At 40.5% G+C, this 12889-nt stretch overlaps 1 protein-coding gene across 1 annotated transcript in view; it reads right to left on the reverse strand.

Annotated features, from left to right (window-relative positions):
* hydin (HYDIN axonemal central pair apparatus protein) overlaps positions 1–12889 on the reverse strand; it is a 654146-nt gene that overhangs the window by 228503 nt on the left and 412754 nt on the right. The window contains exon 32 of the mRNA XM_059651568.1: positions 9145–9281. Coding sequence (XP_059507551.1) covers positions 9145–9281 — 137 coding nt within the window. The remainder of the gene's footprint in view (positions 1–9144; positions 9282–12889) is intronic.

Consider the following 12889-nt stretch of genomic DNA (forward strand, 5'->3'; position numbering starts at 1 on the left):
GGTCAACTCACAGCATGTGGCATACAGTTCACCACCACCTTCTCTAGGGCAGATTGGGACGGGCAATAAATACTGGCCACCCACGTCCCACGAATGAATAAAAAATCTACATGAAGATTAAAGTCAACCATGATTAATGTACTCCCTCTTGTCCATGTCCTCATTATCGACTGATTTATTATCTGGCCTACCATATAGTTACTGTTACAGGGCCTTTATATTAGTCCTAGTACAGTCTTCTTCCTTGTTTTAGTTTTATCTCCACTGATATAGATTCTGTACCTTTCATTCCAAGATAATTTCTTTCTATTAGACTTATTTATTTTGTATTAATGATGTTATCCTCATCATGCTTTCCTTCCTGCCTGTCATTTCAAAATACCATGTACTGATAAAAAGTTAGTTCCTGGCTTTGATCCACTCACTTTACACCTTTGACTGTGTTGCCAAATTCTGAATTAATGCCATCTATAAGCTTGCTGATGACACTACTGTAGTGGGACGGATACTTAACAACAATGAATCAAACTACTGAAGGGTGATAGATGGCTTGGTGACATGGTGCAATGAAAATAATCTTGTCCCTCATCATTAGCAAAACTTAAGAACTGATCATTGACTTCAGAAAGAAAGCGTGAGAGCATGCCCCGATCTACACCAACAGCACTGAGGTTGAGAGGGTGAAGAGCATCAAGTTCCTCGGACTGGAGATAACTGGCAATCTGTCCTGGATTTCCCACATAGATGTGACATCCAAGAAGGCACAATACCGCCTCTTCTTCCTCAGGCAGCACAGGAAATTTGGCGTGTCCACAAGGTCCCTAACCAAATTCTACAGATGCACTATTGAAAGCATACTGTTCGGGTGCATAATGGCCTGGTATGCCAACTGCTCTGCCCAAGACTGTAAGAAACTACACAAGGTGGTGCGCACAGCCCAGACTATCACAGAAGCCAACCTTCCATCCGTGGACTCCATTTACACGGCTCACTGCCACAGAAAGGCCGGCCATCATCATCAAAGGCCTATCACCCTTCGGTGATGACCCCCTACAACCTCTGCCATCAGGCAGAAGATACAGAAGCTTGAACACATGCAGAAGCAGGTTCAGGAACAGGTTCTTTCTGGCTGTTATCAGACTGTTGAATGGGCTGTAGCCTCAAATAATGTAGCCGGCAATATAACCTGTATGCCTCAAAGTCTTTTTGATTCGTACATCCTTTGCTTGCTGTGATCTGCCTGTACTGCTTATAACAAAGCTATTCACTGTATTTTCCATCCATGGACTCTATTTAAATGGCTTGCTGCCACAGAAAAGCTGCCAATATCATCAAAGGTCCATTGCACCCCAGTAATGATTTTCTTCAACCTCTTCCATCTGGCAGAAGACACAGAAGCCTGTACACACGCACGAACAGGTTTAGGAACAGCTTCTTCCCGGCTGTTATCAGACTGATGAATGGACTCTCTAGCCTCAAATAATGCTAATCTTGCTAATCACCTAGTGCACACCCTGTGCAATGTAACCTGTATGCCTCTGTCTAAGTCTTTTTGATCTGTACATCCTTTGCTTACTACAATCTGCCTGTACCGCTTGTAAACAAAGCTTTTCACTGTATTTTAGTACACGTGACAATAAATAAATCAGTCATTCAATTAATCCTTGTAACCACCTCTGTAATTGCTATAAGATCACACCTATTAACCTGTATTTGTGCTGCGAAGCATTTATTTTGTTCCAAATACTATGCACATTCAAGTGAAGAGTCATTGATTTTGCCCTTTTTACTATTTTTTTCCATCTTTGATCCCATTTACCATTGTTTTTCTGTGTTTGTACACTCTGTGTGCTCCTGTCCACTCTTGGTATTGTAATCCAAATAGCTGTTGTGCAAACCCCCACTTCTCCAACTAGTTTAAAGCATGTATCAGCAAATAAAGGATATGTCATCCAGTTGCAATCACTCCAGAGATTTTAACAAGAATACTTTTGGGGTAAAATTTCATATCCTAGAGTCAGGCATAGGGATCAAACTGTAACTTATCTGCAGATGCATGGTGGGTTTAAAATCAATACAGTGGTTGTGCTGACATGGCAAAGACAAAAGCATGATATGTGTTAGATAGTGTCAGCAGATATTTATATATTAGGGATGTTTGATTTTAAACTAATTCAGAATCAGCTATGTCTGGTTTGAATATCCTTGAGAGCAGCTAATAACGTGTCTTATTGTTTAGATATCATTAGAATTAAAAGACCTTGATGAGCTGGGAACTTTGCACAACCATCATTGACTCTCTCCACTAAAGGCATTATTTTCATTTAACTTACTATAGGAGGTTCTCTGCATTACAGACGGAGCTTGGAAAGGTATTCCAGTATCTATAAATACAATACCCCATCTCTTAAAACATCCCAAGTCATTTCAGAGGAGCTTAATCAGAAAAAAATGACACTGGGTTGAAGACAGAGATAATGGAATAGCCACACATAAATTTAATAAGAAATTTAGATGAAAATCATTTAACCTGGGGTGGTTAGAATGTGGAACTTTCTACTGGATAGAACAGTTGATTCATTTAAGGGAATGCTGTCAAGTATGAGGGAGAAAGAAACAGAAGATATATTGATAGGGTTACATAAAATAAGGTGGACAGGAGACTCGTTTAGAGGACAAACATCAGTTGGACCATTACCTAGTTCTGTGCTTTAAATTCTATTTAGCCATACAGATGTTCTTGTGTTCCTAAATTACATTTTGATTACAGAACTACATCACCCATCCATCATCCTGCCATATATACAGGAGTCCAGGAATTGGGGGCCAACTTGAATGAGAAAATCATCATGTAAAGTCAATCAAACGCAAGCAATAGATTACACTGGACAATGAGGGACATTTAGCTTTTCTCTTCAAACATCACCACTGGTTACCAGAATACTAGGACTATTTGTTCACTTCAGTTTCTCCTCTCGCAGACACTTAACTTGAACTTCCAAAAAACTAGACGAAGAGCCTTGATGGCCGCAAATGCAGATGAGTTCAATTCACAACAACTGAATTAATCAAAATAAAATGTTGGGGCTGGGCTCTCAATACGGAGACATACAGTTTGAGGTGGAAAATTAAACCTTATCAAGGTTTCAAGGGCGCTGTTACATATAATCTTTGCTCCAGGGAGATGGGGTGGGAGAGGGTCTGACCTCCGGAAGCAGATCACAGGTAACATCCAGGGGTGGGTGAGTACCAAGGCAGGCTAGTTAAAAGGCCAACATGGAAGAACACAGCAGGCCAGGCAGTATCTGGAGGAAAGGAGCAATCAACATTTCGGGTATTACCCTTCTTAGGTGCTGAAGGCACACCGGAGGCCTCACTGATGATGCCACCTAGCATGATGATGAAACGTCAAAACGAAAATAAGCCAGCTCGGCGAATAAGTCAACAACTTTACCCACAACCTGAGCAACAGATCTTTGTGAGGTTGTACTAAGTTATTCTTTCTCTGTTCTCTTTTGTCAATGTATGTTTATTTGAATGAGATTAAGAGATGTGGTGATAAAGCTTGGTGGTACTGATGTTTTAATGGTCTGATCTGATTGACATATATAGAGTTGCAGAAATAGCCCTTACTTTCAAAGATCATTTCTGAATGGATGTTTTTGCCCCTCAGCATTTCAACAATTGCCACAATATAAGTTGGCTCATAAGTTCTGCACACTGGGTAAAGTGGGTGAACAGGCACAGTGGGGCATGAAGGTCCCAATGCAGACATTGAAAGGGGCATTAATGTTAAGAAATTTTAGATTTACCTTTCAAAAGATTTCTGAATCCAGACCAGATGCACAACTCCTTAGAGGGTCCATGAACCACAAGCATCCAGAAACTGGTTCGATTTGACAAGAAATATGGGGGGTCTATGAGATAGCTACCTCCACAGTGCAGCCATCCTGGCCGTGAATGCAGGATGTGGGCACTACTCTCTGGGATAAAAATCATGAAACTACCAGATTGTCATAAAAATCTATTAGATTCACTGTGTCCTTTTTGGAAGGAAATTTAATTACACAGTTTAGTCATGTTGTTAACTCATAATGCCCTTTGAAAGGCCATTTGTATAAAAACACTGCAAAAAAAGGAATAAAACTGGATGGATTCTCATTGAAGCATACCTTTTGTCCGCTATCCCAAAATCCTCCATCACCATCCCTGTTCCAATGACCAGAGTGTTGTCTGGGGTACAGGGGCTCAGTTCTAGGGAGAGACTGAATAGGATTTGTTTTCCTTGGGACAGCGGAAGCTGAAGTGGAGAATCTGATTGAGGTATACAAAATTATGGGAGGCATAGACAGGGTAGACCATTAGAATCTTTTCCCTATAGCGGACATGTCTAAGACCAGAGGACACAAGTTTAAAGGGAAAAGTACTCTTCAAGAGATCAGAGAGAAAAAAAAAATCACTCACAGCATGGTAGAACCACGGAGTGTATTACCTGAAAGGGTAGTGGAGGAAGGTGCTCCCACAGCATTTAAAAATCATCAGGATTAGCATTTAAAATGCTAGGGCAGGGTAGGCTATGGACCCAGTTCAGGTAAATGCATTATGCAGTTTGGTGTTTTTGGTTAACATAGATATAGTGGGCTGAAGGACCTATTTCTATACTGTATGACTATTTGATTTCAATTTTATTGTCACGTGTACTGAAATACAATGAAAAGCTTTGTTTATGAGTGATACAGGCAGATCACAGCAAGCAAAGGATGTACAGATCAAAAACACTTAGAAGCATACAGGTTACATTGCAGGTTAGATCACTTTAGGCTAGAGTCCCATCAATAGTCTGAAGACACTATGACATATAGTGAGTGGGTCAACAATGGTCAAGAATAAGTGGCCCTGGGAGTTCTCATCAGTGATATTGGGCCCCATGAAATCTCATGACTTCAGTTCAAGAATAGGCTTATGGCAGGTGACAAGTAAACCGACAAGAAAGAAAAGCCAACATCAATGAGAAAATCTCCCTCATACTCACTTTCTACTTCACCAGACTCTGCATCCAAGGGATCATAAGCTGCCATTTCCTCTACCGCCAGTTGGATGTCTTCAACAGATACATGTTCCCTTTCCTTGTCAACATTCTGCAGGGACCATTCTCTCTGGGACACCTTGGTCTACTCCTACTCCATTCCCAGACCTCCCCACGGTCCCATGACAACTTCCCATGGAATTACAGAAGATGCAACTCTTGGCCCCAGATACCATTTCCACCACATCCACCAGCATGCCACCAGACACCTATTCCCCTCCCCCTCCCCCTTCTTGTCAGCATTCCGTAGGGACTGTTCCCTCCGGGACACCCAGGTCCACTGCTCTCCACTCCAAGAGCCTTTCCACACCCCAGTGGCACCTTTCCATGCAATTGCATGGTAGAAAGTAGGAGGGGAAAGATCCCATTGTTATGGTCCACATAGCTACCAATAATATAAACAGAAAGCTAAAAGAGATTCCGTTGAAGGAATAGGAGCAGCTAGGTGCTAAATTAAAAAGCGGAATCTATCAGGTTATCTCTGGATTACACCCTGACCTACAAGCTAATTGGCACAGGGTCAACAAAATTAAGAGGTAAATACTTGGTTCAAAGATTGGCATGGGTGAAATGGGTTTAAATTATTGGGACAATGAGCATCATTAGTGGGGAAGGAGGGAACTGTTCCGATGTGATGGGATCCACTTGAATTATACTAAGACCAGAGTTCTGGCAAATTGCATAATTAGGACTATAGATTAGTCATTGAGACAGAGGGATCCCAGTTGCATGAACAATTATGAAATGAAAGATAAAGGAGAAGGTAAGTTTGCAGGTTAGTGATGGAGTTGATTGCTACCTGAAAATAAAAGAAAGGGATAGAATTTGTGAATGTTATATTGTACCAAGGAACCATAAAAGTGTAGGGAAATTTAATAATAGAACAAACTTAAAAACTTTGTATTTTAATGCACAAAGTTTCCAGAATAAAGTAGATGAATCAAACACAAAAACCAAGTAAATGAATGTGATCTCATAGCCATATGGGAACATAGTTACAAGGAAATCAAAACCGAAAACTTAACAGTCAGGGATATTTGACCTTTTGGAGAGACAGGAAAGATGGAAATGGTGGTGGTATAGCTCTGTTAAATGACATGAAGACAATTCTGAGAGATGGTCTAGACTTGGATGATGTAGAGTCCATTTGGGCAGTGGTGCAAAACAGCAAAGAAAAGAAGAGATTGGTCCCAAACAGTAGCCAATCTGTTTGAAAGGTTATACATTGAAATATAATAGCAGCATTTTTAAAAAATGGCAATAATTATGAGTGACTCTAATATTTGAGTTGATTTGGTCAGTCAGATTGGAAAGGGTATCTACGACAGTGAATTCATTGAGTAAAATAGGGAAAGCTTCCAAGAGCACTCTGTCAAGGAACTAACCAGGGAAGAGGTATTGGATCTAAGTAATGGGTATGAGGCAAGTTTAATAAATGACCTCTGAGTAAAATATCCCTCGTGATTTTAACATGATAAGAGCTTAATTCTCAGTTCAAGAGTGAGAAACCTGGGTTGGAAACATTAGGTTAAAATGAACTGGGTGGAGTGATTAGCAGGAATGACAGTAAGCAAGCTGTGGCAGACATTCAAGGAGGTGATTTATGATTCTCAGCAAAAGAACACTGGGGAGGGTGCAGAGGAGATTCAGCAGGAAGTTGCCTGGGATGAAAAGTCTCAATAATGGAGAGAGATTGGATAGGCTGGGTTTGTTTTCCTTGAAACAGAGGAGGCTGACAGGAGCTCTGATTGAGGTATACAATCTTCGTCGGAGGCTCACTGATGATGTTACCTAGAATGGTGACGAAACGTCTGAAAACTAACCTTCCAGCTCAGCAAGCAAACTCACATCCAGAACCTCAACCTGAGCTACAAATCTTCTCAAAATCGCTGAGGTATACAAAGTTATGAGAGGCTCAAAAAGAGTAGATCATGGGAGTCTCTTCCTCATGACAGACGTGTGTAAGACCAGAGGTCCAAGGTGTGGAGTAAGTGGTTTAGAGGAGATCAGAGGAAAAATAAATTAACCCAGAGGGTGGTGGTAACACAGAACATGCTGCCTGAGAGGGTGGTGGAGGAAGGTACTGTTGCAACATTTATGAAGTATCTAGATGAGCACTTAAAATGCCAGGGCATAGAGGACAATTGGCTAGGCACAGGTAAATGGCGGTGATGTAGTCTAGTACTTGTTGGTTAGCATAGGCATAGTGGGCCAAAAGGCCTGTTCCTATGCTGTTTAGCTCTATGACATTTTTATAACATTTTCTAGGTGAAAGCAGCAACTTACCTATACTTCATTCAATCTAGTCTACCACATTTGCTGCTCTCTCTTTGTCATTCTGTCTCTCTCTCTCTGTTTCTCTCTCTCTCTCTCTCTCACACACACACACACACACACACACACACACACACATAGAGAGAGAGAGAAAAGAGAGAGAGAGAGAGAAGTGTCATGCACATCTCCACTATCCACAATTCTTTGTTTCTCTTAGCAGAAATGAAACACTAATTAACGCTTATCGTCAACAATTTATGTCAGATGTTGCTATCCAATATACTATTGATTAAATAGCCACCACACCATAGCTTATGGAGACAAAGTACTGTTTCATATTGAGCACACACTCCTTCAAATTGTTTGGCAACACCACAGTGCTAAGTCGGATAGATTCAGAATGGATGTAACAGTTCAAAACAGAATATCCAATGCAGCGCTGTGTGCCATCATCAGCAGCAGCAGAATTGCACATAACCACACTCTGTAACCTAATGATTGAGCATATCTGTTTGATCTGAGCATATCCATAATTATTAGCCACATCTACTTCACTTCCCCAGTCACCTTTACAGCTACTGGCAGTGTGTTCCTAATCTTGAGGTTACAGTTGTACAATTGCAATTGGTAGATTTCAGTGAGGTAATCCATAATGAAATATAGACATCATAGGAACTGCCGATGCTGGAAAATCTGATATAACAAGGTGTTAGAGCTGGATAAACACAGCTGGCCAAGCAGCATCAGAGGAGCAGGAAAGCCAATGCCTTGGGTCTGGATTCTTCCTCAGGGACTAGACCCGAACTGTTGGCTTTCCTGCTCCTCTGATGCTGCTTGGCCTGCTATGTTCATCCAGCTCTACACCTTGTTATATGAAATATAGACATCATTGCATTTTGCCAAGTTCAGGTTGGTGAACAACCCCAGAAAATTCTTGGTGGGTACAGTCTGATGGTAAGAAGCTTTCTTCCCCATTTCCTCATCCCTCTTCCAGCAGCTTGTTTCGCTCTGTGACTCCTGTTCACTCTCTGTCATGCTTAATAATAACCATAAGTGTATCCATCTAGTTTGTGCAAGAGACTGTCAGCAACCATCTTTCATCACATTCCATGATATAATTTTTTGAGACTTGGAAGAACTATGGTAAACAGCAAACATTCGTAAAATCATGATAACAACCAGGATAAGTCAATCAGCAAATAATCTCTAAGTAGTTGATCCTATTTAGTGGATTGGTGCTGAGGGAGAGGCATACCTACAGCTTGATGTATTCAACTGTGCAAGTTTGAGAGTGTGTGGTTCTTATTGATTGGTGGAGCAGGCATGAAGGATTGATTGATTTACCCTTATTCCTCATTCATAAATTTGAATGTATGTTATATCTGGGACTGGTATTGGAAAGTCATGCAAAGAATGATCAGTGCATTTCCGGATAGGAAAAAAGAAGTAAAACACAAAAAGACTAATGGGAGAGGCTGTTAAATGTTGGAAACAGTGTATGATATGACTTAAATGTAAGGAAAAGGCTTCCATTCACTCACATTGAATATAATTTTGTGGCTTATTGCTAATAAAGTTCCCAGGTTCCCTCAGGCTTTTATGTCCCACTGTGTATACAGCCACAGGAACTAATGAATAAATATTCCATTTCCGTATCAACACTTTAATCATTTCACCATGTACAAATCGTGTGAAAAAAGTTTAAAGTTTAGATTGTATTTTCTGCACATCAATGCATAGTTAGCTGTGAACTATGACCTCTCCAAGCATAAGAGCTGCCTTACCTGTATGCTTAAGAGCATGCCGATCAGTGTAAAATGATACTGGCAAACAGCTTGTGTTCGTAATCTTCACAACATGTACCTTGACAGTGCTGAGGATTACAAAGCCAAAATCGAGGACAAACTCAGGCAAATGACATCTGCAAAGTTTAAAATCATGGGTATAATGCACATGTAATAACTTTTATTCTCAAAATAATTAAACAATAACCTAGTATTTCCAGCATGGGGTAGATGTGGCTGATTCAGTCATTTACTCTGAAGTTCTGGCAGGATGGAAACTGAAGTTGAGAGCCTGGTGTGGGTAACAATCCAGCTTTTAGTGGAAAAAAGAGTTAAAAAATAGTAGAGTTTATTACTGCATTCAAAACCAGGGAAATGGTTCAGATTGGGGGTGATACATTCATACATATGTGCTTCCAAGGAAGGCAAGAAGAAAGGGCTTTATTAAAAACTGCAAATTACTTAAGATCAAAGATGTTACAACTAGTTTAGGTGGATTAGAAAGTGCTATCCAATGGAGGGTTTTTGTCAGTTGACTGTGCACTGTGGTCCTTATCATAAGAGTTCAAATGCAGCATAATTACTGATGAAGATACAGGAGTTTTAAGTTGGGAACTGACTCACTTTACAGGTAAAACACAAGTTTCTTTCCAGACAATACAGTGTGGAGTCTTCAGGAAGATCCTGACCCAAAACTGCCTGGCCTGCTGTGTTCCTCTAGCTTCACACTATATTGTGTCTAACTCCAGCATCTGCAGTTCTTGCTATTTCTTTCCAGGCATTAATCTTTTGAGAAATATTGAGATCAGACACAAATGTTTTGTCTACAGTGGGTTGCTATTCTGGTGTGACAAGCAGACTTAGAATCCTAGAGTCATAGAGTCATTCAGCATAGAAATAGATCCTTCGGTCCAACCAGTCCATACCGAACACAATACCAAAATAAACAAGTCCCACCTGCCTGCTCCTATAGTTAAACTCAGGACTCCTGGCTCAGAGGTAGTAACACCACCACTATGTCACGTGATTCCGCATTTTGAATTTTATTGCATTGCTGTTCAAGAGGTGTCAATTACTTTGTCTAGTTTATTCAATCAAAACAATATGAAAGAAAGACCAATTTCTGAAGAAGGATCGAGGCCCAAAACGGCAGCTTTCCTGCTCCTATGATGCTGCTGGGCCTGCTGTGTTCATCCAGCTCCACACCTTGTTATCTCAGATTCTCCAGCATCTGCAGTACCTACTATCTCTGTAAGAAAGACTGAGCTGGTTTGAGAACATGGAGTGCATCATCACTGACAGACCCATCAAAGCATCATTTTAATTGGATAATTTTACTTTGATGCTTCCTTTTGTTACAATACTGTTACAGTATAATTTCCAGTGGGTTGATTGTTTCTTTATCTGACTACATTTTATGTTTTCAAGGAGAACAAAGACTTTTGGGGTTTTGGTAGGCAGATGTTAGGCATACATAATCCTACATTCTGTAAATAATCTGACAGTCAAAAAATGGATTTCTGTTTAGTTTCACACTTCACCATCTGACTTGGGATCTAATTAACATGCACATGAGATTTTTGGCAAACATCTTAGCATTCATATTTCAGAGGCCTTATTTTCTCCCACAACTCTTTCCTTCTTGTCCAGGTTTCAGCAATGTACAAGAAAGTGGCAGAGTATGAGTAATTTCCTTGTTTGAAGTTTGAGTTTTCTTTTTATGAATGATCCTTCAGCTTCGCAAAATTATTTTTGGCTATCCTACTTTTCTGCTAACATGGCATCAAAACAATAATCTTTTGTTATCATTTGTCCCGAATTGACAAACTTATGTATGACACTATGCACTGCAATTTTCAGTTTCTTCTCATGTGTTCCTCCTAAATACCATTGTTTTTGTCTTTTGCATGTTTGTTCTTAACCCATGTTTACACTTTTAGATTTTATTTGATTGGCAATATTTTGAAGATTTACTTTTGATTCTGCAAGTGGCACTATGTCTTCAGGGTAACACCAGTCTGTAATGTTCTTGCCTCCAATTTTTACCCCTGTAAATGCAAACAATTCTTTGAATAGTTTTTCTGTATACAGATTGAATCATCTTAATGTCAGTATACAGTCTTGTCATACTCCTCTTTTCTCTTGAAATATATCTGATTGGTCTTTCCAGCCTACTTCATTTCAGTCTAGGTTCTGGATAAATCTCATCACCTACTATCAACATCGCGCTTCAGCAATTTCTATTAGCTTTTGGTAATAAACATAATAAATTTTTTTTGTAGCCCATGAAACATAGAACATAGAACCACACAGCGCAGAACAGGCCCTTCAGCCCTCAATGTTGCACCGACCTGTGAACTAACCTAAGCCCATCCCCCTACACTATCCCATCATTATCCATATGCTTATCCAAGGACTGTTTAAATGCCCCTAATGTGGCTGAGTTAACTACATTGGCAGGCAGGGCATTCCACGCCGTTACCACTCTTTGAGTAAAGAACCTGCCTCTGACAGCTGTCTTAAATCAATCACCCCTCAATTTGTAGCTATGCCCCCTTGTACAAGCCAACGTCATCATCCTCGGAAAAGGACTCTCACTGCCCACCCTATCTAATCCTCTGATCATCTTGTGTGTCTCTATTAAATGCCCTTAGCCTCCTTCTCTCCAATGAGAACAGATCCAAGTCCCTCAGCCTTTCCTCATAAGACCTTCGCTCCAGACCAGGCAACATCCTGGTAAATCTCCTCTGCACCTTTTCCAATGCTTCCACATCCTTCCTACAATGGGGCGACCAGAACTGCATGCAATATTCCAAGTGAGGCCGCACTAGCATTTTGTACAGTTGCAGCATGACATCATGGCTCCGGAACCCAATCCTTCTACCAATAAAACCTAACACACCGTAAGCCTTAACAGCACGATCAACCTGGGTGGCAACTTTCAGGGATCTATGTAGATGGACACCAAGATCCCTCTGCACATCCACACTACCAAGAATCTTTCCATTGACCCAGTACTCTGCCTTCCTATTATTCTTCCCAAAGTGAATCACCTCACATTTATCTGCATTGAACTCCATTTGCCACCTTTCAGCCCAATTCTGCAGTTTATCCAAGTCTCCCCGCAACATTCTTCCACACTGTCCACCACTCCACCGACTTTAGTGTCATCTGCAAACTTACTAACCCATCCACCAATGTCTACGTCCATGTCATTTATAAAAATGACAAACAGCAATGGTCCCAAAACAGATCCTTGAGGCACACCGCTAGTAACCGGAATCCAGGCTGAATATTTTCCATCAACCACCACTCGTTGCAGAAACATGTGTTAACATTCTCATTTAAGTCTTTACTTTCCAGATCAGTGAAATAATCCTCAAGACATCAAAACATTTGACCATTTGGAAAAAGAACAGACCATTCGTTACATGCAGCCCTTTTATAATTTGAGTATTAGATGGAATTATCATCCAGTTTCAAGGTCCATGATCACTAATCCATATAAAAAGGAACCCCTCAATTCAGAAATGTGATAACCTTTAACCTATGGAAATAAAATCAAGTTATTCTCAGTAGCCACAGGTTGGAAAGTGTCTTCAAGATAAATACCATCTTGTGCTGAATAGACTATTGCAGTGCAGCAGGTGAAGTAGTGAAGAATGTACCTCAGCCAGTGACAGTAGAAGACTACAGCCATCAAGTCACTTGCTTCAAAATATACAAATAGATATAATGTGAGTAC

This window comes from Stegostoma tigrinum, chromosome 16 (assembly GCF_030684315.1).
Source record: "Stegostoma tigrinum isolate sSteTig4 chromosome 16, sSteTig4.hap1, whole genome shotgun sequence".
Classification (NCBI taxonomy): domain Eukaryota; kingdom Metazoa; phylum Chordata; class Chondrichthyes; order Orectolobiformes; family Stegostomatidae; genus Stegostoma; species Stegostoma tigrinum.